Below are 27,771 nucleotides of genomic sequence, written 5' to 3'. Positions count from 1 at the left end.
CTGTTGTTAGCCATGGGGTTGCTCTCACCTCGCCTGAAGTCTTCCAGCCAGATCTGATCTCTTTGTGAGCCAGGGTTTATCTCTATGAGCTTCCCAAGCACAGAGCATGGGGTGTAACAGCTGGGGATCCATCCCTCCATGATCTCTGTCAGAGATTGGGTCCCTAAGGAAAGAAGGGGAGGAAGGACTGAAGCACTGAGCCCACCTTCCCATCCATCTTCCCCCAGTAAGGAAACACTCAGGATGAGCCAATAGGGACAGGAGCGGGAAGGCAGGAACCAGGACAGGACCCCTCTGTTTCAGCCACTTTCACAGGATGGGGAATATAACCCACTTGTTGGAGAGGAGCAGGCCCAGGGCTCCAAGTGACTGGACTCAACACCAGTAGACCCTGCTTCATTGGCACTCTCCATTTTCAATGCCAGGATGTCCCACATGGAGAAGCAATCCATCCCTCTTCCTGTTGGGGTCCAGCCCTTGGTCTTGGAGTGGAAAGAAATCTCAAAAGCCTCAGGGTCCTCTAGCAAGCGTCACCAATCGAACAACAGAGAGGAGTTCAATAGAAGGGGCGGGTAACATTGGGTTTCCCACCACAACGGGCTGCCTGGTGTTTAATATTTTGTAAAATTGCCTCCATGAATTTTGTAGGTGACAGCTGCATTAACCCACCCCAAATCATCACGAGCATATTAAAATTGAGTGGGTGTAATAATGCAGGCCTCCCCGGATAGGCAGAATCCAGTGCAAATTAAACACGAAACGTAACGAGGGCTTTGCAGCTCATTTTGTAATTTAATTGAGCAATGTATCTGGTTGTTAATGGCAATATCAGACACATTAGATTGATATGTTGCAAAGGAAGGATGTTTAAGTAGAAAACTAATTCCTGCTGTGATTACCCTTCTGTTCCGCAGGCCCCGTTATTAGCGTGCTTTGTGTAAAATTCATTAGCAGTCGTTGCTTGATCTCTAAATAAATAAGTTATTTAAATTGTGAGTACGAAAAAAAAGAGGCTGATTATGCAAATGGATTAGATTGTCAATATTTCATTTCCAGATCCTTTTTCTGGGGCTGTGGAGTCAATCACTTCATAAACATGGCCGGTGGGGAAGTGCCCTTCAGAGGAAGCTCACTGTCCAGGGATCTGCCCGGTCCTGCTGGTGGGCGGGACCAGGAATGTTCCAGTGAAAGGGAAGAGGGGTCAGGACGCTTGGGTTTCTTCCCCTGATGTCTGAAGCACCCCAGGGAAGCCACACTCAGTGACTCCTGGAAAAATCCGTTCTGAGGCAGAACAGGGCTGGCGATGCATATAGTGATTTTTTTTTCCAACTCTTCAATGCTCTGCGTCCTCCCCTTCTGCCTCAGTTTCCCTCCTTGCCTCCTGCCTCCCCACCTCCTTCCTGTCTTCCACCTTCCATTCCTTCTCCAGACCTTCCCTTCTTTCTTCCTCTTCCTCCCTCTCTTTTCTGTTCTCTTTCCCTTCATGAGGCCCCAACTGGCTAAAACGCAGCAAGATCTGCAGGAAGATGATCTGGGATCATCTCAGCCACATGCTGGCTTTATGAGGTTGGAGCAGTCATCTCACCTGTCTGCATCTCAGCCTCCTCCACTCCAAAGTGAGGGTGATGGGAAGATCTGCTGCCTTGGGGGCCTGGGGACAGGCTTTGGGAACGAGCAGCTGGAAGCCCCTCTCTATCTGGTGCCTGGGGCTGCCGTCGTCATTACCCTTGTTGCTCCCTCCTTTCGCCACAGTGGCTGTGAGAGGTGAGACTGGGTAGCATCTTCCTATGAAGGAAGGCCCGGGGCTTGACCCCAGTTACCATCTCCTCCCTGTCATTGTGGGCTCAAGGCAACAAGGACAGAGACACCCCATTGTGTAGTTGCCAAGACTCATGCCCAACACCCTCCCTGCTCTGTTCCCCAGCCACTTGCTGGCTGACCCTACCACATCACAGGGGTCTGGCCACTGACCCTCACCATAGGCAACCGAGGTTACCCAGACACAGGTCTCCAGCCCTGCTGTGGAGAACACTGGTTCTAACTCAAGACTCTCCAAGATTAACAAAGAAACTAGGGCTGTATTTTTTTAAACATCTCTTATTGCTACCCCTCCCAATTATTGTAGAAAACCTGGAAAATGGGGAAATGTGACGATTCAAACACTTGTAAGTCCCCAAGTCCACTCCACTATTAACATTTTGGAATTGTTCCCTTTGAGCTTTTTTATGTCAGAATCTGAGGCAGAAAGTCAGATGGGCTCTGTTATGAGAACTACAAAAAACAATATTTACAAGAGTAATAATAATAAGTAACATTTCTTACCGAGCCCTTACCATGCACGGGACACCTTTCTAAACGTTTACACACATTATCTCGTTTAATCCTCAAACAACCTGGAGAGGTTTCGTTCTTACCCCCTTTTATGATGAGGAAGCAGATGCCGGAGCTGTAGGTTCTCCACTCTCCACACCATCACAGCAGCGCTGGGACAAGGATAATCCCAAACCCCAGCGGCTATTTCTGCTTGTCTCTGGGAGGCAGGAGTTGCCCACCTCTTTTACTCCACAGGCCCCCAGGTTTACCCCTTGTCAGATCCAGTCGCTGTGACAGTGAATTTGCATCCCCTGGGCAATAGCCCTGGGGTGGGGTGAGGGGTGTCTGGCATGTGCAGGGAGTTAGGGAGCAGGGGTCACACCCTCCCACAGAGGATCCACAACCAGTGGCTGTGAGTCTGAGTCAAATAATTACCATTATGCTGGGAGCTCCAAGTACCAGGCCTGAGCAGAGGCAGGACACAGAGAGGGCCTACTCCTTTTTGGGGGTGTGGGGACTCACCAGCTGATGGGAGAGGCTCAGGGGACCCTCAGTCCAAGGAAGAGGAAGTCTCCAGTCTGATGGGGAGGGGAATTCTCTAGTGAGATGAAAGAGGCTGCCTCCCGTGCTCATGGGGAAAGTCCACCTGGCACAGGAGACACGCCTCCCAGTGTGAGGAGGGGAGACCGCACACTGGCCCAAAAGACTCAGCACAGCAGGGACAGAGAATGGAAATGAAATCACCCCATTTCATCAAATCTGAGATGCCACCGATTATAAAATGCATCATCCTCTCTAATAAAATGGTAATATGCAAATTAACCATCACTCCGCTACATAAGCCACACCCACCAGCCAAGCCACGCCCACCAGCCAATCAGGGCGAGTATGCAAATTAACCCCAATCCAAGATGGCTACAGCCACAGAGAGCAAGGTTTCCCAGGTAACAGAGGAAGCCAAGCTTTCCATAGCAGTTGCAGGCCTAAGCCTCCACTCAAGCTACAAAGTTTCAATTATAGAAGGTAAACAAATTCAAACAAATGGCGGCAGAATGGAGCTTGAGAGAGCAGGCCAGGGTTGCCGGCGGCAACAGGGGAAGCAAAGCTTTCCGCACACCCTGGCCGGGCTCACCCGCTTAAGGCAACAAAGTTTCAATTGTAGAAGGTGAATTAACTGCCACAGAAATGATTGCCGCCCCAGAAATGGCTGCCACCCCAGGCTACAAAGTTTCAATTGTAGAAGGAAAATAAATTCCAGATACCAGGGCCTCCCCTTGGGTTGCCAGGAGGCGTGGCAGGCCTGCAAACCACCACAGGCCCCTCGCTCAGGCCGCCCCACACCCCAAGGGAACCCCCACCCTTATCTGTGACACCCTTCAGGGCAAACCAGCTGGCCCCCACCCCTGTACCAGGCCTCTATCCTATCTTATAAAAGAGTAATATACAGATTGATCATCACTGCAACACAATATAGATGCCCCCATGTGGTCAAAGATCCTGCCCCCATGTGGACACAAGATGGCTACTACAAGATGGCCAGCAGGGGAGGGCAGTTGGGAGGCACCCGGCCTGCAAGGAAGGGCAGTTGTGAGGGACCAGGCCTGCAAGGGAGGGCAGTTGAGAGGGACCAGGCTTGCAAGGGAGGGCAGTTGGAGGTGATCAACCCTGCAGGAGAGGGCAGTTAGGGGTGACCAGGCTGGCAGAGGAGGGAAGTTGGGGGCAAACAGGCTGGCAGGGGAGCAGTTAAGCATCAACCAGGCTGGCAGCAGAGTGGTTTTAGGGGGTGATCAGGCTGGCAGGCAGAAGTGGTTAGGGGCAATCAGGAAGGCAGGCAGGCAAGCAGTTGGGAGCCAGCAATCCTGGATTGTGAGAGGGATGTCCGACTGCCCGTTTAGGCCCGATCCCACCAGGATCGGGCCTAAACGGGCAGTCGGACATCCCTCCAGGAGTCCCAGATTGGAGAGGGTACAGGCTGGGCTGAGGGACAACCCCCCGCCGTGCATGAATTTCGTGCACCGGGCTTCTAGTTATTTTATATTCTGCTAAGAATGGAAAACACTGGTAATTGCACTACGACGTGCCATCAGTTATAAGAATTAGCTGATTTCAGAGATGTTGAAACGCATTTTTAAAAGGTAAGGTTTAGTGTTCAATGGGTAGAGAAGTTTCACTTTGGGAAGAGGAAAACGTTCTGAAGACGGATGGTGGTGATGGTTGCACAACAATATGAATGTACATAATGCCACTGAACTGTATACTTAAAGTGGTAAATTTTATGTAACATATTTTATTGCAATCAAAAAATGAAAGAAAAAACAACATAAGGCCTATAATCAATGAAATGTGACTGTGCAAATTCAGTGCGGGGACCAAGGGGACCTGGCACGAGGTGGGAACTGACAGTCCTGGCGGGCCAGGATGCCCATGAGTACTTTCTGGAAGAGAGGGGAAGGGGAGGAGGCTGTGGGGGGTGCACGCTGGGTGGATCTGGGAGGGCAGGTGAGGGGCATGGCCTCAGCCCTGTCCTGCTGTCCCACAGGTGCCAAGAGGAATGCCCCCTCGGGACCTTCGGCTTCCAGTGCTCACAACACTGCGACTGCCACAACGGGGGCCAGTGCTCACCCACCACCGGCGCCTGCGAGTGCGAGCCTGGCTACAAAGGCCCGCGCTGCCAGGAGCGGCTGTGCCCCGAGGGCCTGCACGGCCCAGGCTGCACCTCGCCCTGCCCCTGTGACACTGACAACACCATCAGGTATGAGCTGGCGGTAGGGGTGGGGTGGGCACTGGTGGGGAGAGGGCTTCTCAGGGCACAGGCCCTCACCTGCAGCCCGGCCATCCAGGCAGGACAGTGGAAGACCTGGGACCTCAGCAACCATCTTTGCTGACCACTTCGATGAAAAGAATGGAAAGCCCAGGCCTCACAGACAATCAGGACCAGGACCCAGGTCACCTGCCTCTGTCCACCAAACGAGGCTGTCAGCATTGAAAATGGGCTAACCTGACCCCTACACCCAGGAGCACGAAGGAGTCTGATGACCTTCAGAGGAGTGGGTGGGGGTGGGGTAAAGTCACATAGTCCTTGTGGGCCGGGATGGCAGGCTCTGGTGCCACAGGCCCTGGGGCATTGTCCTGGAGAGCATTTCACCTCCACATGCTCTGCATTTAACCAAATGCTTCCCCAGCCCCAACGTGCTGAGAGATAGGACTGCCTGGGCAGAAGCAGGAGCCACAGAGAGCCAGTACCAGGTGGTGTGGCTCTGCCCAAGCCAGTTTGGCTCAGTTGTTAGAGTGGTGGCCCCTGGACTGAAGGGTCTCAGGTTCCATTTCCAGTCAAGGGCATGTACCTTGGTTGCAGGTTCGATCTCCACCTTCTGTCGGGGCACTTGCTGGAGGCAACCAATCAATGTGTCTCTCACTTCAATGTTTCTCTCTCCCTCCCTCTTTCTCTCACGCTCCCTCCTTTCTTCCCTCCTTCCCTTCTCCCTCTCTTCCATTCTCTCTAAAAATCAATGGAAAAAATTTCCTTGGTTGAGGATTTATATTTTTTAAATATATTTTTTAAATTGATTTCAGAGAGGAAGGGAGAAGGAGAGAGAGAGATAGAAACATTAATGATGAGATTTGCATTGATCAGCTGCTTCCTGCGTGTCCCTTACTAAGAATTGAGCCTGCAACTTGGGCATGTGCCCTGACTGGGAATCAGACTGTGACCTCCTGATTCATAGGTCAACATTCAACCACTGAACCACACTGGGCAGGCCTTGGGTGAAGATTTTTTTAAAAATCAGTGTGGCTTCCCTGGACCTAACGAGGGCTGTCCTTATCTAGGTTGGAGTGACAGGAGGGACAGAGGACAGGCCCTTCTTTAGGGCCTTGGCTTGGAGCCAGCCTCTCCCTGCTCTGTGTCCTTTGGGACTTGGGGGCACCTGGGCTGAAGCCGGCCCCACCGCTGCTTCCAGAGGAGCCTGAATCTGGAGAGCCGAGCTGCCCTGGGGCACCTCTCCGGCTCCCTTCACTTCCTGCTTCGCACCAGCTGGCACCATCTTCTGGTATAAATGAGGCCGATGGTCCCAGACGAATGCCTCCACAGCCCTTTATGTGGCTGCCTCTCATCTGGGTGGTCACGTGTGGGGAGAGGCTTCCTCCTCCCCTTGGGCCTGCAGGACAGCTCAGGGGAGGACTGGCCGCTCGGGGCAGTGCATGCTGCTGTTTGCAGCCCTGTCTCTGGGACAGCCAGGACTTAGCCTCAGACCCTCTTCATTTCCAGCTCTTGATTCTCCACAAATCACCCAAGAGCCTCTGGCCAGTGCAAACAGGCATCTTAGGGAGTGTTATGGCTTAGGTGGGATCTATCCTCAGTCCTCAGTCCCTGGAGCTGAGCGGCTAGGGGTGGTGCTGCCTACAAGGGCGGAGGGCTGGGAAGGAGACTGGTGTAGGGGGCCCTGGAGCCAACAGAATTGGCCTGTATATGAGCTGCGCACTCATTCGCTCAATCATTCATTCAACAAACACTGAATGCCTGCGGGGTGGACTGCAAAGAGGAAATAAAGGGTCCTTCATCACTAGTCCAGCCCATAGGTGCTCGGGTCTGGGGCAGTCATACACTGAGCACCTTCTATCATATTTCTTCACAACCAGTTGTGAGGCACAGCTGTATTTTATGGACTACTAAACAAGGAAAATGCTATCAACTGAATCATGATGCACCATTGATTGTATAACACACTCAATATCAGAGATATGAAAATGTGGGAGAAAAATGCATCTTAGAACCAATGATATAAACATATATATATATGGCTGGTCCACATTGTGCTCAAGTCACTGTGACCCAGGGCTGTGTGCAGAAAGAACTACTGGAGACCGCTGGTCAGGGAAGGCTTCCTAGAGGAGGTGGCAACTAGGCAAGAGGGCAGGATGAGAGCTCAACCCTCTAAACACGGTTCCACATGACTGGTCAGGGGACTGGGTAACTAGCTCAGGCTGTTCCATGGTTAGGGACACGAGGAACCCCCACGCCTGCTGGGAAGCCAAAGGAGGACCCTCTCTGAAACAGGAAGCAAGGCTGCTGCTGAGATCTAATGCAGGGCGAGTCCCTGCCACAGAGAGCCAACCAAGCCCCCAATGACAGAGCTATTGTTTTCCTCCTGTGCCTGAGCAGCCATGCCCTGCATAACTGATCCCTTCTCTGAAGGAGTCCTCCATGCATTATTAATCTGCAAGGACTCCCTCTTCTCTGTCGCTAATCTCAGCCCATCCAATATTGATGATTATTTACTTTACTGTCTTTAATGCGTGTCATGTTTCAGAGACTGGGAGGCAGTAGCGCTGCTCAGAAGTGGAGGCTCTGAGAGCACCTGGTAGCCAACCCCCCAGGCTGGTCTCCTCAGAGTCTCCATGAGCCTGGGCTCCTTGAGGGCAGGAGTGCCTGGCTCGCCCACCTCTGCAGCCTCAGCATGGCATAGTGCCTACACAGAGCAGATGGCTCTGCCCTTGAGCAGCTGTAGCCCTATACTTTAAAAACGATTGCACCCCTTTCTCCTGGCATACTGCCCCCGTGGCTGAGCCCCCAACACTCACAGAGTTCAGTCTAACTCAGGGCTGCACAATCTCACCACTGTTGACATTTGGGGCTGGATAATTCCTTGTTGTACAATTTAGGGTGTGTAGCAGTATCCCTGGCCTCTGCCCACAAGATGCCAGTAGCAACACCCCGCCCCCGAGTTCTGAAAACCAGAAACATTTCCTGGGTGGCATGGGGGAGGCAAAATTGCCGAGGCTCAGAGCCTCCAGTCTGACCGAGCGTCTCATGTTGCACTGGCCTTGCCCCCATGGACAGAGAAGAGCTGCCTTCCGCTGTGTGGACACAGGTCACTTCCCTCTTCCCAGGAACCTTTGTTCCCCTATGGAGCACTCTTTTGGGACCCTAGAAAAACCGAGGGACACCTCTATCACTCCTAATCCCCAAACAGATCAGCTGCAGGTTCTGGTGGGGTCTGGGGCCCCCGAGTCCTGACCTCAGAACTACCTCTGTCTGAGCAAATGTCCTGAGCTGTGTGCTTCTCCTCTCTCTGTCTCCATTTCCCAATCTGTCCATCACCTTTCAGCAGCCCAGTGCAGGTAAAGTTCTCTTGTGGTCTTTGAAAGTGAAGCTTCCCTCCAACTCCCGAGATGGAGCATGCAACCCCCAGAAGCCTAGCCTCATTTTCCTCCGGCCTCTGCTTACTTCTGTTGTAAGAGCTTACAACAGAAGGCCTCCCTCCCAAGCCGGCTTGCAAGGCCTTGAGTATCTTTACTAGGAAGACAAGGACTCCCAGCCCCCAACCAAAGGAAACGGTGCTCATCCAGCCATCCCCAGCCTGTCTGCTCTGCGCCCCTCCGGAGAGGCTGCTTCAAAGAGGTCAAGTCCACGCGCCCGGGAAGGAGCAAGTGGCTGATAAGATTCCTCAGCACTCCGTTCCCTTTGTGTGGCACACACAAAGAAACCACCCTCCTTCATAAAGGAATAACCTTGAAGAAGAGTGCCTGCGTGCCGGGCCTCTCCCAGGTCCCCTCCACAATTGGATTGTCAGAGACGAATTCTAGCAGCCATGATCATGTATTACCTTTGAAAGATGTGATTTAGCCAACAGATGCAGCATTGATAGTAATCTCAGAGCAGCCGGGGGAAAAAGGCAGAAAAACCCACCCTGAAAAGATGCCTATATTGTTCAACTTTCGGCTCCCATTAACTTGTGCTTAATCCATGTCTGGGGAAAATGGGAGGAAGGCGAGGAAAGAGACCCAGAGCAAAGCTCAGCACCAGTGATCGTGACTTGTGCCTGAGCCAAACCAGCAGTCACTTGCCCACCCTGTGACCCAAGGGCATGAGTGGCTCTGCCAGCTCGGGAGGAGGAGAGCACAGTGAGCACCGTGCTCAGTCATCGCCATTCAGTCAGAAGGCGTTCCCCACCCTCTTTTCAAAGGGATTTGGGAGTTTTTATAAAACATGACAAGTGACCAAATTACGAAAATAGAGATCTGTTTTTTTAAAATGCAATGGTAGGATATAGCCCAACCGGTGTGGCTCAGTGGTTGAGCATTAACCTATGAACCAGGAGGTCATGGTTCGATTCCCCAGTGGGGTGCATGCAGGAGGCAGCCAATCAATGATTCTCTCTCATCATTGATGTTTCTATCTCTCTCTCCCTCTCCCTTCCTCTCTGAAATCAATAAAAAAAATATTTTAAAAAAATAATACAAGTGTAGGGATATGAAAGGAGAGAGAAAGAAAGAATTTCAAGTTTGGTTTTTAGCTTTCTGGTGCTCAGGGTGAAAAGTAAAATTGGTGCTGAGACACCTTTGAGCAGCCAAAACGCTGACAGCTGTGATGGAAGATGGGAGATGCAGGCATGCTTAGGAGTCAGCGTTTGCTGGTTCACTGTATCTCTAGCATGCTTCATAGGGCGGTGTTTCTGCAAGAACAAGGACCTGAGTAAGAGATTCTATAGATGGGAAGGGCAGAAGGGTGCCTACAACCCTTTAGAATCTCCCAGGCTGGGCAGAGCTGATCGCTGCAGCCAGCACCGCCTGCTGTCATTTCCCAGGTCCAAGCATCTCATTCTCCACCACAGTGACTGAGCTGGTCCCTCTAACCCTACACCCGAACCTCAGAGGAGGCCCCTGGAAAGTCAGAATTGAGAAAGGCCCCGCTTGAGTGCTTTGCTGAGTGTTGGGACAAAAAGGAATAACCCACACTGTCTGGCTGAGGGTCAGAGCCACCAAATGGGCCTCCTGCCCCATGGCATCCGTGCAGGCCACTCTTTCTCCCCTTACCATGTGGAGCTCAGGGAGGAATTTCTCTGGAAGTTTTTGGAAGAATTTCTAGGCCAGGAAGTCTTAAAAAACTCATCCTTTACATGCATTCTTCTTTTTTACATATTTATACTTCTGATTGTTTTATATCTGTTTATAAATATAGGGTGTCGCCCCCCAAAAAATGTATACAACACACTTTGAATTATAAAGGCAGTATTTATTAAAATACATATTATTTTCAAAATTGAGCTATCAGCTGTTAAAGTGTATTTACATTTTTGAGGACACACTATATAATAAATGCTCAATTTGGGAATGTTAGAGAATATATAGAAACTTAAAAGAAAAAAACTCAAAATCACCCATAATTTGTCAACCCAGAAGGGAGCACAAAAACCATTTTGTTGTAATTTGTTCATTCATCATCCATCATCCATGTCTCAATATATCTACATCACTTTTTTTCATACTTTAGATCATGACTTTGCATATAATCTGCTTATTTCACTTAACCTTATATCATGTCATTAAATAGTTTGGAAGATATTTGAATGCTTTTTTAAACATTCCTTCTTATGAATTGTCATAATTCATTTTACCAGTATCCTTTTGTCAGAGGCAGCATGAGGCAGTGGACAGAACACAGTCACACAGACCTGGGTGTGAGTCCCGGCTGCCACTGATTTCGCTGTGTGACCTTGGGCACTTCACATAACCTCCAAGTGCCATCTGTGAAATAGAGGATCCAATCCCTCGTTCACAGGCTTATTTGATTATTAGAAATACGTGTGTAAAGTGCCTGGTGCTTTAACAGCCTGGTCACATGTTATTTATTATTTAAATTGCTTCCATTTTCCGCTGTTATAAATAATGCTTCAGGAAACATCTGCGTGCATAAATCTTTCCCCACAACTGTGATTATTTCCTTAGGATAGATTCTAAGAAATGGAATTACCAGATCAAAGGATCTGAATGTTTTTAGCAGGACTCCCATACTAGTACATATCCCCACATTGTTTTTCAGAAACCTTTACCAGCATTGAATCTTGTTCCTTTAAAAAAACAAAACAAAAAACTTTTTACTGTTATAATAGACAAAAAGTGATATCCAATTGATGGTTAATGAGACTAGTTAAGAATCCAACGTTTTCCAAAATGACTACTAGCTATTTGCACTTCCTATTCAGGAACTGCCTGCTCCTGTCCACCCCTCCTTTTCCAGGGGGTCCCAGAAGAGAAATGGCTTGGTTGGGCTTCACACAATTAGTTTGTTCATGATTTCATCCGCCAAATATGTGCTGAGCTTCTCCAGTGTGCCATGGACCCTGCTCCATCCTGGGGTACAATACAGAGGTGAAACAGACAGCAGGCTCTCCCCATGGGGCTGTCACCTCGTGTGTGTGTGTGGGGGGGGGGACATATGACACACAAGTCAACAGACACAGAAAATAATTACTTACAGTGAAAGTACTATTCATTCCCAAATATTTAATTGGCCGTATGACCCAGGCACTGGAGATCCACCAGTGACCCAGGGAGACAAAGCCCATGTCCTTGGGGAACTTAGCAGAACTAAGACTTGTACCCAAGCTCCTCCTGCCAGCCCGGAGCATGCTTCTTTCAGCCATATTCCTTCGGCTGGCTCTGGTGCAGGGAGGCAGGTAACAGGGAATCTAAGAGGCTCGTCTCTACCATCCTGCATCTTCTCTGGAGTGTTAGTCTCAGTCCTCCCAGAAGGAGATGCCAAGTGCAAGAGATTTACTGGGGAAGACAGCTGTGAGGGGAAATGGGGAAGGGGCTGGGTAGGCATCATCAGACCTGACCTGTGGGAAGGAGAGAAGGAAGCAAGGAAGTCTGGATGGGACGTCTTAGACTGCAGCACCGTGCCAAGAAAGTTTGGTAAGGTGGGAAGTCTTTAAACCAAAATTGCCCACCAGAGGAGTCCCAGCTCTCCCGGGAATGTGCTCGGACCTTCATATCCCTGCTGCGTTCTAGCTGGGAACAGCCCAGGGAAAGTGTGGCCTCTGGGCAAATGCAGTGAGGGATTCCAGGCGCCGCAGCTGGGGCCACCGGTCAGTTACACACCTGCAGAAGCCTGAGAAGCAGTCACCACATCTCACATCCCCTCTGATCATGAAGGGAGGTCATGGCAGGCAGCTCCTGCCTTTAGCCAAATGGCCCTTTCTCTGACCTAGACAGGTAGGGCATGGAGACAGTCTCCTCACTCCTAAGGAAGGGGCCCTGGCAAAACACAGATAGAGAGCATCCTCTCCAGTGCAGACATTGCCAGCGACGGGAGGCCCCATTTGCCCTGAGATGTCATTTAACTCAACAAACGTTCACTGAGTACCTGCCACGCACCGCTGGGTTTCACAGAAACCCTCCTGTGCCTGCCCCACACCAGACACCAGTCTTGGGTGCAGAGTTGGTGAAGGTCTGGACTCCGTAAGGGAAGGGTCTGAAGAGGCTGCCTTCTGCTTTGTCTCTGTGTCTTTGTACTATAAAGAGCACTTGTTTGGGGGTCCAGAGACCTGCATTCTAATCCTGATTTTATCAGTTCCTTGCTGTGTGACTTCAGGCAAATCATATAACCACCATGAGCCTCAGTGTCTTGGGGCTAATAAGACCACATGACCTTGGGGTCTTCTGACAAGTAAATGAGACATTATACATGTTAGCCTCAGAAACCCTTTGATCCTGCTACCCCGGGCAGGCCAGGGGGTGAGACATGCCTGCATCCCTGACCAGACCGTCCTCTCATCCTCTCTCATGTGCTCAGCTGCCACCCAGTAACTGGAGCTTGCACCTGCCAGCCTGGCTGGTCTGGCCACCACTGCAACGAGTCCTGCCCCGCTGGCTACTATGGCGACGGCTGCCAGCTGCCTTGCGCCTGTCAGAATGGCGCCGACTGCCACAGCATCACTGGGAGCTGCACCTGTGCCCCAGGCTTCATGGTAAGATGGGAGGGGTCTCCCATGGCTCTGTACCCCCACACCCTCACTCCGGAGAAGAGGGGCCAGCTCCTCCTGCCTTGGGGTGGAATCGGGGAGTATGGCCCTGTGCTCAGGGATAAAGAATGGGAGTGTCTCCGTGTCCCCCTCAGAGACAGAGCCTGTGACTGGAGAACCCTCAAGGCTGTTTTCAGAGGGACAGTTCTGCAGGGGGGTGGGGGGTAGGGGAGTGTAATTGTGAAAGTAATAGGAGGGGTTCTGTCCATTGTCCCCTCACCCTGAAACACCAGTTGTCTTCTTTGTGCCCAGCTCTTCCCTGTTCATATCCACACAATACAGATGGTCCCCAACTTACGGTGGTTTGACTTACAACTTTTTGACTTTACAGTGGTGTGAAAGCAATACACATTCAGTAGAAACCATACTTAGAATTTTGAATTTTGATTTTACCTGGGCAAATGAGATGCTCTACAGTATTCTCTCCTGAGGCCCGGCACCAGCAGTGAGGTGATTTTGCCCATGTGTAGGCTAATGTAAGTGTTCTGAGAACATGCAAGGTAGGCCAGGTTAAGTTATGACGTTCCGTAGGTTATGTGTATTAAATGCACTTTTGACTTACAATATTCTCAACTTACCATATGTTTATCAGGACGTCACCCCGTTGTAAGTCAAGGAACATCTGTATTTTCACATCATAATAATCACAGTGCACATGGGCAGTTTACCATCTGCTTTCTTTCACCAACATTTGCTGCCTGGGCTTCTTAATGATCATTCTCTATGGCTACATAGCACAACAGGAGCTGATGCACCCCAGTTAACTCAGCCGTGCCCTTACGGATGCATATTGAGTTGTTCCCAGTGTTCCCAGCAAGTGTTGCAAGGAGCATCTCCCTACAAACAGCTTTTTCCCTCCTGTTGAATGATTTCCTTTAGGGTGAATTCCCAGGGTCAGTGGGCATAATTATTTATAGCTCTTGATGGATGTTACCATATTACTTTCCCCAAGGGTTATATAAATCTATACTGCCACCAGCTGCATATGAATGTACCTATTTCAAAACAACTTGGCTAACATTCTTTTTTTTTTCTAATTATATAGTTAGAAAATGGCTCCTCATTTTCAAATGTTGCTCTCATTTGCATTTCTTTGATTACTAGGGAGAGTGAACCTTTTCCCCACATGTTTGTTTACTATTTGTATTTCTTCATGAATTATGCTGGTGCTTATGAGGTTTGATTCCAGGGAACTTGACATTGGAAGTGAAATACTGTTCAAAGGTAGAGAGTGCCTAATAGGTCTCAGGACCCCAAAACTCAGGGGTCCCCCATGGCCATATTTTCAGTTGTGCTGTAGGAAGTGGTCTGTGCAGTAGGAAGTATGGCCTTTGGAACCACGGTCACATCCAGGCTGTCCTACTCACCACCTGTGTGACCTTGGGTCAGCAAGTTAACCTCTCTCAGGATCGGTTTCCTCACCTGTGGAATGGGACGCCTGCCTTGCAAAGTTGCTGTCAGGTGTGGAGATGTCAAGTGTCTTGCCTCAGCACTTCTCATTTCCAGTGAACTTAGAAACCCCCAGTGGGATTTGTTAAAGTACAGGTTCTGATCCCATGGATCTGGGAAGGGGCCTAGGGGCCTGCATTTCTCATGCTCCCAGGTGATACCAGTGCTGCTGATCAGTGGCCTTGGTCTTGTAGGAAGGGGATGGTGCTCACCTTGGGTTGCCTATTGGAATCACCTGGGGAGCTTTTCAGCCCCACCCCCGCCCCAATATGGTCTGGTCAAGGCCAGTGTGCTGCCAAGGTGGAGATCCTACAAGGAAGCCCTTAGCACTGTAGGAGAGTGGGTTTGCCTGGTGAGATGTCTTGTGGGCAGGTTGCCCCTAGTCTATAGAACAAAACTCAGTTCCGCTCCCTCTTCCTCCTCCCCAGTGCAGATAAGCTGGGTGAAAATGAGCTCCAGTGGCATCTTCAAAAGAGACAAGTCTGTTTCTCCTGTAGGTTTTGTCTCTAATTGACCTTTATTGATGCGAGCTTTGTCCATAACTTCCATAGAAAAATGCAATGCCTAGGTTTGGGGTTTGGGTGAGAAAGTTGTTTGGGATTAAAATCTCACATAGCTCAGGCGACTGAAGCTGAAGTTCACTGACCACACCAGCCTGCTGGTGAGGCATCTTGGCTCCTGGGGTAGTTCTATGGCTTTGGGCATGTGGCTTCCCCGCTCATGGTCCCAGTTCCGCCATCTGTAAATGATGAGTTTGTAGAGGGAGGTGAACTATCTCACTTCTAAGAGGGTCTATTATGCAGACTCCATGGACCAAGTCAGGAGACACACCCTTCTGGAGGAAATGAGGTAAAAGTAGGAGCAAGGAGGTGTGTGTGTGTGTGTGCATGTGTGTGTGCGCGCATGTGTGTGTTTGGGGGGGGGGAGAGTTCATTGAGGTTATTATGGTCCAATTGTGTACATTATCTTTGGGTCTGCTGGGAGTCCCACCTCCCTGTTCCCCTGTCTTTACCTCCAGCTGCCTCCCTAGTCACTGCTCCTCAGAAGGGAAAATAGGACCCTGGGGAACCTAGAGAGGCTGGTGTCTGTGTGCCCACTGCCTTCAGGTCAGAGGTCCAACAGTCTGAGGCCAGGCTATTATCTCTCTTCCTCCCCTCTGGGATGCAAATGACTTCCTGCCCTTGAACTTGGGGGTGGGGGGTTGGCACTTATAGAAATCAGCTAGCTGTTGAGTGCCCCCTGCCTGGAGCTTGGGGCTAAGACAGATTGTGAGCCAAGCTGCCCTGGTTAGACCCCGCAAATCTCCATCCATCTCCTCCCACCCAGCCTCATTATACCTGGGAAGGCTCTTCTGGGCCCTGTCGGGTATTGAACAAGAGCCACTGGAGGTGATTACAAGAAGAGTCAGTTGTTGCATCTAGTGACTCATTCCTGCATGCATCAGGCTCTAAGGGGGAAATCATTACTGTTGCCCTCACCCCAGCTTCTGAGTGCATGGGACTTCCTGCAATGAGCCGGCCTGGTGAGGATGGAGGGTGTGATAATCAACAGAGCAGACTTGGCTGAAACCCTACCCAAAATGCCCCACGGTCAATAATAATTATCAAAGCCTTTATTTACTGGTTGGCTTATGAATTTATGTACCTGCCTTTTTCCTTAAAGGATTTTTAGGCCCTGGCCAGTTTTGCTCAGTGGATAAAGAATCGGCCCCAGGACTGAAGTGTCCCAGGTTCGATTCCAGTCAAGGGCACATACCTTGGTTGCAGGCTCGATCCCTGGGCCTGGTCAGGGCTCATGCAGGAAGCAACCAATCAATGTATCTCTCTCACATCCATGTTTTTCTGTGTCTCTCCCCCTCCCACCCACTCTCTCTAAAAACCAATGAAAAAAATATCCTCAGGTGAAGATTAACAAAAAATTAAAAAACAAAACAAAAAAAGATATTTTAAGGATCAGCAATTAATTAGAGACTAAATAAAATAGCCCTTTTCTGAGTGTTTGGAGACCCTGATCCTAGGCTCAGTAATCTTGGACATGTCACTTCCCCTTGCTGGGCCTCAGTTTCCTCATCTGTAAGATGGGAGGCACATCAGTCTGCCTGTTTTTTAATGTGAGTAACCAATGTGGTAATGGATGTGAAGGCTCATCCTCAGCAATCCCAACCCACCAGACCTCTCCCTGCCACGGGCTTGTTAAGGAAGATACTGGGATAGCTCTATGACAGCAGTCTCTGAGGGCTGACAGTGGTCTCAGGCTCAACATAAATGTGAGGAGTGCTGATGCAATAGTGCAGAACTACTCAGTGACATGCCTGCTCCAGCGAGGTGGTCCCCACCCACTGAGGCCACGAGAATATAGAGCAGAAGCAAGTCCCACCTGGCATTCTGGATGTGCTGGCCTTCACACTCTTTCTCCTTCCTTCCTACCTTCCTAGCTGGGGATATGGAAAGTCTCATCAGACACCCATCCAGCCATCAAGGAACTTGTGCCCTATAAAAATAATATTCACATTAGCAGCAAACAGTTATGGAGTCCTTGCTACAGGCTTCATTTCTATTCCTTTCAGGAGCCCTACAGAGGTGCACTTGCACATTCCTCAATTTGCAAATGAGAGTGAAATTCAAACAGGATACGTCATTTGCCCAGGATCACAAAGCCAGTAGTGGTGAGAGCCACTGAACTATCATACGTTAGGTGACAGGTTTTGATTGACAGGTCACTATGGAACCACACAAATCTGAGTTCATAGTCTGGCCCTCCAATTCACACCCTGCCTACTGGCAAGTCATTTATCCTGCTGAAGCCTGAATTGCCTCCTCTGTTGAGAGGAGACTTGGCCATAAGAGTGAGAAACTTCATATGGAAAGTTAATGTCTCAGTGCCTGGAGCACAGTAGACAACCCGTAAAAATGATAGTAATTATTAGTGAATTATGAGAGTAGTGGAGGACCATTGTTTCCTCGGAGCACAGCACCCTTTTCCAGGAGAGTGTGAGGATGAGCTACATCTATGGGTTCCCACTAGAGCAAAGCCATGAACATCCATTTAGGCAGATCTACCCAAGTACCCTACATGGTCAGTCTCAGCAGCACTGTGGGGTGGACATGCCTATCAATGTTTGGTGACGGGGACATAGAGATAGAGGTGAGAGAGACGCTGGGTATTTTACATGTTAACAGGGCAGCATGAATGGAATCACTTGGGGCGTGCATCGCTGAATTATATTAGGGCTTTCGGGTGGCGGAAAAGAACCCGGGGCTGGAAGGCAAGAAGCTCAGTTCCTAGCTCTGGTTGTGCGAACTTCTGAACCTTCTATTTCTCATCTGTAAAATGGGAATGAAACAATGGTATGGGAGCCAGTTGTTCCACTGGGAGTAATTAAAATTGGGAGTGGCGTTGTTTCAGCACCCTGGACAGCTCCACTGGTCCCTGCTTCAAGGTTGCTCTGTCAGGGTTAGTAGACCCCTGGGTCCACACCTGGTGAGCAGGAGTGAGGGGGAAAGAGTGAGGGTGACTGTGGGCTCGGGCTAGAAGAGTGCTGGGAGTGCCCATGTGAGGAATGATCCAGAAAGCGAGGACCTTTCTTCCTGACCACTGGGGGGTAGCTGAATTGTGGCGAGGGCATTTAGTCAAGCTGTCTTTCCACTTGGAGGTTAGAGTCACATCACCCCTCTCCACAGCTTCTCATATCCACCAAGTGAAGCTCAAACCCCAGTCCTTTGTAACCTTTCCTCAAAACTAGTTTACCCTAACCTCATCTCCTGCTAAGTTCTGCCACAAACCTGTGCTACCCACACAAAACTCACTTTTCCCCAAACACAGTGTCTGCTTTGGTGCTTCAACCTGTGCCTTTTCTCAAGCATTATGCTCTTCCTAGAATGCTCACTCCCAATATCCTTATCTCAGTCTATGAAAATCCTCCTCCACCTTTCAGGCTAAGCAAAGGCTACCTCTTCCATGAAGTCTTCCCTGAATACTCCTCTCTTCAGAATTAACCCTTCCATCTCCTCCTTTCCCACAGGACATGGTTTATACTCATAATCTGTCTCCCTCCAACCCTGCGCCCCCTACTGCTCCCTCCATGCTATAATGTGAACATTTTGCTCAATGTATTCTTTTTGAAATGAAATTCTTGGGACAAGCAATGCCCTTAAAGCAGACATTTCCAGAACTGACCTTTATATGAAGGACATTTATTGCATTTCTCAGCAGGCCCTGCCAGCAGGGCTGGGGCTTGAGTCTACCCATTAGCTTCTCTGCAGTTCAGATAAACAGGTAGCTGCAGTGGGATGGGGCAGCTACCCCAACATCATCTCTGGATTCTCTGGGTAAATGATGTGAGCTTCTACTGTATGCAGTACTGTGTAGTGGTTTTGAAAAGACTCTGGAGCAAGATTCCCTACCTTCACATACCAGCCCTGCTGCTTATTAGCTGTGTGGCCTTGGGCAAGATACTTTACCTCTCTGTGCCTGTTTTCTTATATGAGAAAGGGTAATATTGATAAAGTCTATCAGATTATTGAACTGATTAAGTTAATTCGTGCCTATAAAATATTTAGAATGCCTGGCAAAGTGGTAATATTTCAACAAGTGTTAGCTATTATTATCATTACTAGAGGCCTGATGCACAAAATTCATGCAAGGGGCTCGGCCCTCACAGCCCCGGCTTCGTCTGGAAGGTCATCCAGAGGGTTGTTCTGCTGCTCAGTCTAATTAGCATATTAGCTCTTTATTATATAGGATTAGTGTTAATATTGCCCTGCTATTGTCATTGTTATTTACCCCAAGGTTCCCCCATCTGAAGAGGCTGACTGGCCCTGTCCTACACACCCTGTTTGAGGGAACAGGTAGAAATGAGGGTGAGCCTGGTCAGGGTGGTTCAGTGCTTGAGCGTTGATCTATGAACCAGGAGGTTAGGGCACACGCCCGGGTTGTGGGCTTGATCCCCAGTGGGGGGCGTGCAGGAGGTAGCTGATCAATGATTCTGTCTCATTACTGGTGTTTCTATCTCTCTCTTCCTCTCTGAAATTATATATATATATTTTTTTTTATTTTTTTTTTTAAGAAATGGGGTGAGAATTGAAACTTTCTCCTGGCTGGGAGCTGTGGGGTCGCCAAGGGCTCCTGGGTCCCCAAGAGCAGCCACATAACTGAGAACAGACATTCTCATCACAGGGGAGAAGGTCAGTTTCTCAGCCCCACTATGCTCCTCCGCTGACCATCTTTCCTTAATTAGGCCTCACCTAGGCAGCCAGCCTGATGAAGCCTCCTATGCTGCCCTAGGACTAATGGCTGCCACCTTGGCACCTGGAGTGAACAGCCTGTGAGGTCACGGCCAGAGCTGCAAAGACTTGATTTCCCAGACCCCCTCCCAGCCTTCTCTTCCCCACATGGAGCCGGTGTGGCCGGGAGATAAGGGGCCCTCTGGTCATTCCTCAGCCCAGATGGTTCCTTTCAGCTGTGGCTATAATGGGGATGAGGAGCATGGGAGGCGGGGGAGACAGACCTGGTGTCCCCTCCCATGGGATTCGGGGCCTATATTTCTCCCCTGGATGACAGAATTTCTATTACCTTAAAGGGCTCATCTATTTATGCTGCAATTTTTTGAAGCCCTGTCTGCCGTTATTGAACCCTGCATGCTGGCGAGGGGAGCAGGCACTCCATCACCCAAATGAACAAACTCAGTTCCACATTTTTCTCCCCTTTCTTCGTGCTGTTGGTAGGTCATGCACAAACCTCGGCGGCTCTGGCTGGGGAAGGCGGGAGGGGGTGAGAGTTATGAAAATCCAGATCAGTGGAGCAGTGATTGAATTTTCCTCTAAGGTTTCTGATGCCCTTTAAAGATGTCACCCTCCCTCAGTCCACCTCCACCCCCTCAAGCTGGGCAAAGTGCGTGTCTGCCTCTTGTGTGGCTTCTAAACTGGAACTAGGGATCAAGGACAATTGCGGGGCCAGAAGAGACTATGGACTGAAAGTTATAGCCAGGTGACACATATATAATGTGCGAGCATTTCCTGTTCTAATTGTTTTGTTCATCAAACTTCAGTCTGAAGACTATTATCCCTAAGAGTAGAAAACCAACTTCCTTTTCCCTGCACCCCCACCATTGAGTAGCTTCCTAATGATTATAGGAAAAGATTTTCCTGGATGCTGTGCTGGGGATGAGGAATTCACCCTCTAGCTGCCATGCCCATGTGAGCAGAGGAGCATAGGTAGTGCAAAGCAGTAGAAATGATCCAAACGTGCACACACACGCACACGCACACATGCACCCACACACGCACACACACACAGATTCCAGTATTCAAATTTCAGCTCTGCCTTTGCCTACTGGGTGGCTGTGGCCCAGTTACTTAAGCTTCTCAAATCTTAGTGTTTCATTCATAAAGCCGTCTAAATAATGGTACTATGTGATACTGTTATTCTTAGGATTGAATTAGATAAAACAAATACAATGCTTAGAACAAAGCCTGGCATGTAGTGAATGCTCAGTAAATGATTGTTGAGGAGTTCCTTATGTGTTTGTATAAAGATGTCATACTGGAGGCAAAGGGTATGGACTCTGGGGTCAGACATGCCAGGATTGGAATCCCAAGTCTGTTGCTCAATAGCTGTGTGACCTTAGACAATAAGCTTAGCTTCTCTGAGCTCCAGTTTCCCATCTATAAAGCAGGTTAATAATCCCTGCCCTTCGGGGTTGATGTGAGCACAAAACGGGAATATTTCTTCATAATGACAGAGTTGGACGAATACTCAGCCCTTCCCTCAAGCATCTTCTCATTTTACAAAGGAGGAAACTGAGGTCCAGAGAGCGAGTGTGACATATAGCAAATCACTGGAAGAGCTGGAATGGAACGCGGGGGACATGACTCCCAGTCAGATGCTTTTTCCACCTTCACCCCCACCTCTGAGTTTGCTGTCCTCAGAGCAGAGATACCTAGCAATTTTTCTCAGGGCAGAAAGGGATGGGGTGGAGGGTCCCTGGGGTGTTAAATCATGTTGGCAATTAATCCACAGTGCAAAGTAGGGAAAATTGGCTTTATGTCACAAGGCTGCGTCCAGCCTTCCCCCCTCTGGGACCCCGAAGTTGTGGCTTTATTAGGGGAAGCTGCTGACTCTTCTGTTCTAGAAACTAAATGTGCCCCTTGTCACACCTCCCCCTCGTGTCCGGATCAGTGCCCTCCTTACCGGGCCGGAGCCGGAGCCGAGGCTTTGATCTCAGGCCTGGTGCCTGCACCTCTCCCCGGGCAGCAGCAGAAGCTGCTGAGGCAGGTCTGAAGCGTCCATGCTTTAAACACTTCCCAGTTTCTGTTTGTCCAAGTCTCTGTTGACAGTGTTTCCGCCCCTGCCGGCTCCCAGTCCTGGCCACCCCACAGCCCGGAGGGTGGGCTGAGAGCCAAAGGAGCTCCCCTGCAATGCCTGGAGGAAGGGGACACGTTTGGAGCCCTGAGTAACTGCGGCGGGCCCTGGGCTAGGCACCCTGCTCTTCACAGACTATCTTACTTCATCCTCACAGCACCTGTATGTGGGGGCTGTTAGGATGCCCACTTTGCAGATGAGGAACTAGGGCTCAGAGAGGTAAAGTAACCTTCCTCGTCGGTGAGTGGCTGAGTCCATGGCTGAATTTGCACCCAGAACCTGCACTCTCAGTCACAAACCAAAATGCCTGGAGAGAGGGCTGTGGGTCCCTGGTAAATGGCCAGCCTTGAGGCTCTCAAAGGCCTTTTCCTAGGAAGGGGCCAACCCCGCAACCTCATTGCTCATCTGGAGCCTACTGACCTCCCGACCTTTGTCTTTGAGGGGAGGGGAGGCTGGGACCCTCCGTGTCCCTCCTTACTTTGGGGCTCAGCCGTCTCACACTTGAGCTTGTCCATCCTCACAGCTCTCCTCGGAGGAAAGCAGGCTGTATCTCACAGATGGGGCAACTGGTGTTCAGAGTGATTACAAGTCTTGTCTAAGGTGATCGAGCTGGGCCTAGAACCCAGGGCTTATGTTCCTAGGCCACACTCACCTCAGGACAGATGCTCTGAGAGAGGAGGTCAGTGCTAAGGAGAGGATGCAGGAGTCAGGCCTGGGATTCAACCCTGGCTCTGCGCCAACTCGCTGTTTTACTTTGCCCAAGTCACTTCACCTCTCTGTGCCTTAACTTGATCTTCTGCAAAATGGGGGTGCAAACCCTGCACCCTGTATCCTGGGGCTGCTGTAAAGCTGAGCTGAAACGAGTTGTTGAGAATGCTGAAGGAAGTGCCCAGGTATGTGCACCAGAGGCATTAGGGGGAGCAGTGGGCCCGGCCAAAGACTGACCCGCCCACGGCTGCAGGTAAAAGGAAGAACCCACTCCCCTCCTGCTACCCCTGCACTCAAGTTCAAGACCCCACCTAGCATGGCCCCTCCCAGGCATCTCCCCTTAGTCATTAACACCAATAATCCCCTCAGCGGGAGTAATTATGGACCCCAGGAAGGGAAGGGATTCCTGCCAGAAGATGTGATTATGTCTGGGAAATGAAAGATGTTGCAGAAACGGTCATGAATAAATTATGTCAAAGTGGGGCTAATAAGAAAACTAACAATGGGGGTAAATATAAACACAACAAAACAAAAAAAATCCTCAAGTTTTCTCTCCCAAGAACATTACTAAATAATTGTTCTTGCCTGTCCTAAAAGCTCTGCGGAGGGGTGTTAATTTCCTGAGACAGGCACAGGGAAGCCAGGCCAGGCCGTCCACCCCCACCCCTCCATCCCAGGCCTTCAGGCCCAGAGGAGCAGGTTGTGGAGGAACACAGTGGGAGCAAAGCAGCCTGGGTCCTGCAGGGCAGGGTGGGAACTTGTGCGGAATGCAGCAGCAAGAGGGAGCTCTTGCCGTCTGGAGCAGGGCCGTGACAAAACGGTGCTGTGCTTGGCCTCTGTACCCTGTGTAGGGAGATGGTGACATGGCAGTCTAAGAACCCAGCATGCAGCAGGTGCTCAACAGAGGCTGGTTTCATCGCCCCTGCCCCCCCCCCCCCCATGGTTCTTCAATATAGGCAGGTTGGCAGAGTGGGGAGAGCTCTGGGAGGGCTTTGAGTCGGGGAAACCTGGGCTTGAATCTCCGCCCTGCTGCTTGCCCACTGGGTGACTTCGGGAAGGTCACCTCTGAGACCTCACCTCCCGCAGGACACCCTGCACAGTGGTTGTGAGGGTGAAACAGGGCAAGTACGGCGAAAGTGACACAGAGTTAGTCTCTTTTCTTACATCTCCTGTGGGCCTAGGCGCTTACTGGGCCATGTGTGACCATCAAAATGCCTGAAGCGTGTATAGTACCACCTCTGGGCTGGGCACTGTTCTGAGAGCAGTGTGTATATTAACATAATCTTCACCGCTGCATGCCCATTTTGCAGGTAGGAAAACTGAAACTGAGGGGTTAACAACTTGCCAGCGTTTGTCAATTACACCCCAATAAAGCTGGGGGGGAAAATAAGTTGCCGAAGATCCCTCAGAGCCAGGTCCTGAACCATGTAGCCAGGTTCCAGAGCCCATGGGCTTGACAGGACCTTCTGCCCCCTCGCTGTGACCTGCCTCTTCTGTGGGCAAACCCAGAGTGATGCTCACTGCCCCCTCCCAGGATGAAACCTCATCCACCGTCACAGGGGTGCTCCAGCCGCCAGAGCTGACTTCAGAGGTGGCGTCAACTATAGGGCAGGCGGGCATCCGTCACGTTGCTCAGGTGGTGGTGTGGATGGAGCACCAACTCGTCACCAGGACCGCCATCTGTACCGCAGTCCTTCCACTCCACAATCCTCTCATAGCCATCCTCTGTGAGTTCCCACAGCCCTCTGAGGTTAGGTGTCACTGTTGCCATTTTATACACAAGGAAACAGGCTCGGCAAGGTCACCCAACCCTGAGCATCTCTACCCTCCCCACTCTCAAGCCCAGGGCCGAGCCCCTCCCGTCCTGTCCCTCCTCCCCCAGCCAGGCTCCACCCCAGGCTGGAAGCCACTGTGTTCCTTCCTGCAGGGGGGCTGATCTGAACTGAGCTCCCTTCAAACCGGCCCCCTGAGGACTCATTCCAGACCCCAGTTATGTGTAGTGAAGCATTCTGTGAGAAGTTGGCTGAGAAACCTCCAGGGGCCAGAAGAATCCAGAGGCAGCCAGCTTTATGAAGACTTAGATCATTCACAGGACTTGGGGGACCGGAGGGATGGACCCTGTGGACAGTAGAGGCAACCTTCCTTACCCTCACTCCTTTCTCGTTCCCTGGTAAAAGCTGCTCTGGTTTCAACTTTAGAACTTCCTTTGCATTTGGTCTATGATTTTTTTTTTTAAATGATTCCACAATCGATAAGCAGTTGGATTTGCCTGAGTCTGGGCTCAGCCTCTCAAATAGAAAGGAGTGGCCCAGATTCCTGCCTTTGGAGGAGGGGTTTCCCAACGTGCTGACTGGCCTGCTCTTCGGGGCTGCCTTTGTAGGGCAAAGTTTGAAGCTTGGCATGCCAGGCTTTCCCGGCTGGGCCATTCTGACCTCCGGGCTCCCGTCCCCCTGCTGCCCCTCAGCCTCGACGTTGGCATGCCCACTCTGCTGGCACAATGAGGATGTGTCTGTCCTAACAGATGTTTCTGTTTCTCTCCTCAACAGAAAGCTGCTGGGGGACAGGTCGATCTGATCATCCCTGTGTTGCTACCCTTTCCCCCATCCTGCCACCTCCTGGCCCTAGCCCACTCCCAGGCCTGGGACCGTCTCCTGCACTGAGCGTGATCATGAATATTCATTGACAGGAAGCTTAGCAGCATCTGCTGGGACCTTAGTAAACAACTGGCCTCTGCGGGGCCCTCTGTTCCCCACCATCTGGTTCCCACTTGGGACACTGTCACTGTCACTGTTGTCACACTCTGGCTCTGCAGGCCACTGTCTGGGCCCACACCACCCAGCCACCGCCCGGAGGATCTGGATTCTGCAGTGTCCATGCACACACCCCACATATCCCGCCCTCACAGCATGCACACCACACGCAAAGCCACCGTGACCAAATCACCCTGGGGGGCTCTCTGGCCAAGTGTCCAACATGCAGATGCTAAGCCTACCCCACCCACAGCTGTCACACCACGGATACAAAGCCCACTCACACACATCAAGCTATGGTGACATCATCGGGGTGGCACTTCCAGAGTACAGCCTGCACCACCGTACAGAGCAGCCGCGGGTCACTGAAGGCCTATTCATTTTGGACGGACCTAGGGCTTCCAGGCCTAACCATCAGCCCTTCTCCACCCCTCCCCCATGGGAGCCAGACAGAATGGCTCAGCCGCAAGGGCCCTGGGCATTTCCCCTCAGCACAGGGAGGAAGAAGTGGGGATGGCTGTGACAAGTGGCCTCCTGCCCTCTCTCCGTCTCATCTCTCCGGCTCCCTGCTCCTCATGCCTTATGCAGAATTTCTTTTCTCCAGCATGCCTCCGCTGGCAGGGGCTGCCTTACCAGTGACACACTAATTAGGTCCGGCGAGGTTTGCTCTGCATTGAGAGGCCTGCGTGGCTGGCGTTCTGTCCAAGTTGTGCTCTTGTGGATCGTGCGTCACTCTTTCTCCCTAGAAAATCGCAAATGAGGCTCCCACCTGGGAATCCCTCTGCCTAAGACTTGGAGCTGGGAGAGGGGTGGCTGAGAAGGGTGGGCAGGGGGAGGCGGCAGCCCGAGGCTGGCACTCTGTGTGGCAGAGCAGACGCTGGCAAGGGGCTTTGTCAGCAGCGAGGCACACTCCACGTGTGTGCTGCTGGCATTGAGGTGACTGGCATCGGACGCCAAAAATCAGCCTGCATTGGTGGCCCTGAAACTCCAGGAATAGCAGGGGAGAAAGGGGAGTGGGAGCCCCCGGAGGCCAGGGAGGCCACCGAAGGCTGCCTGCAGGACATCTGGAAGTCGGGAGGGGACTAGCCTGAGCCCCTCTCTTGCTACAGCCCCATCTTGTGCCCTACCCGCCTCCAGCCACTACATGGTACGCTCCAGTGAGAGTAGGGATGAGCTCTGTGCTGCTCACCATGGGTCACCTGGCCTCACACAGTGTCTGACACATACTAGTGCTTTAAAAAACATATCCTGGATGACTGGATTAATTCATACATATGCATTGAGCACTGACTGTGGGTGAGGCTCTGGGCTAGGGCCAGGGCCATGGGGTTGAATAAAACAGACCCAGTTCTTGCCCTCATGAAATTCACAGTCTAATGGATGAGAGCTGACTTTTTAATTCAGTACAATTGTGGTAAGTGCCACAGGGGCAGGTAATAGGGAAACGTGCTCTGGAAGTTGAAGAATACGGGACTTAAAGGGACTTGAGGTCACATCGCATCTATGTAATGGGTAGTGAGACCCAGGCCCCATCACAGTACTCGGCCTATAGTAGAGGCTCCACAAAAGTTCATGGATTGAATGGATTAATGAATGAGGCCAGGTCACCTTGAGCCAGGGCTTTTGCCTTACTTAAACCCATGTACTCTGGCCCCCGGTCCAGGGCCCATTCTTGCTTAAACCATCCCTACTCCTTCAACAAGAAGATGTGTGGGCCGGGGCAACTTCCCTAGTTCCTGTGGCAGAGTCCTCTCTGCTGAGCTGCCAAGGCTGACAGGAGAATGCCACCACCTTGGCCTGGGTCTAGAAAACCCGGTTCTACTCCATTTACTCTGCCTCCCACCCACAGAACGTATTTAAGGGGACCCAGAGACGAACTTGCGCAATGGCCTCCCGCTTTCGTATGAGGGAGGGTCAACCACTTTCCATCTCCTTCTTCCACTCCAAAAAATTCTCATTAACCTCCTGCCCATTGCAAGGAAAATGGATGATGAACACAAGAAGCCCAGCTGTTGATTAATTTTCCCAAATAGGGCCAAACTACAAAGCATCATATTGCAGGGGAGAAAATTAAATAAACAGCATTTGAAACAAATTTAATAGAACATATAACTCATTACCCACCGGGGTCTGGGCCTGTGCTGCCACGTTGTGCCAGGAGGCGGGTGGGAGGCGGAGGGGAGATTTGCATCTCTTTAGCAGGACTAGCACCAGGGGTTCCGTTCTGCCAGTAGCTCTTTCAAATCAAGTTCAAGATGTTAATAGCCAATGCTGCATCTATAATTAACAGGCCTTTGGATGGGAGGAAGAGTTCACATCCATCCCCCATTCACAGAATGAAGACACTGAGCAGGACTGGCAGGCTTTCCCCAGTGAAGAGGGGACCT

The 27,771-nt window shown here is 50.8% G+C and overlaps 1 protein-coding gene across 2 annotated transcripts in view; it reads left to right on the top strand.

Annotated features, from left to right (window-relative positions):
• The window catches only part of MEGF11 (multiple EGF like domains 11), a gene marked incomplete at its 5' end in the record, with an annotated part of 356,031 nt that overhangs the window by 281,056 nt on the left and 47,204 nt on the right, over positions 1 to 27,771 (top strand). For both annotated transcript variants that reach the window (XM_079769267.1, XM_079769268.1), the window contains 2 exons: positions 4,853 to 5,065; positions 12,890 to 13,064. In XM_079769267.1, coding sequence (XP_079625393.1) covers positions 4,853 to 5,065; positions 12,890 to 13,064 — 388 coding nt within the window. The remainder of the gene's footprint in view (positions 1 to 4,852; positions 5,066 to 12,889; positions 13,065 to 27,771) is intronic.

Source organism: Cnephaeus nilssonii (genome assembly GCF_951640355.1).
Source record: "Cnephaeus nilssonii genome assembly, chromosome: 4".
Taxonomy (NCBI): domain Eukaryota; kingdom Metazoa; phylum Chordata; class Mammalia; order Chiroptera; family Vespertilionidae; genus Cnephaeus; species Cnephaeus nilssonii.
The sequence above is the reverse complement of the archived record's forward strand: the minus strand, read 5'-3'. Positions and strand labels throughout refer to the sequence as shown.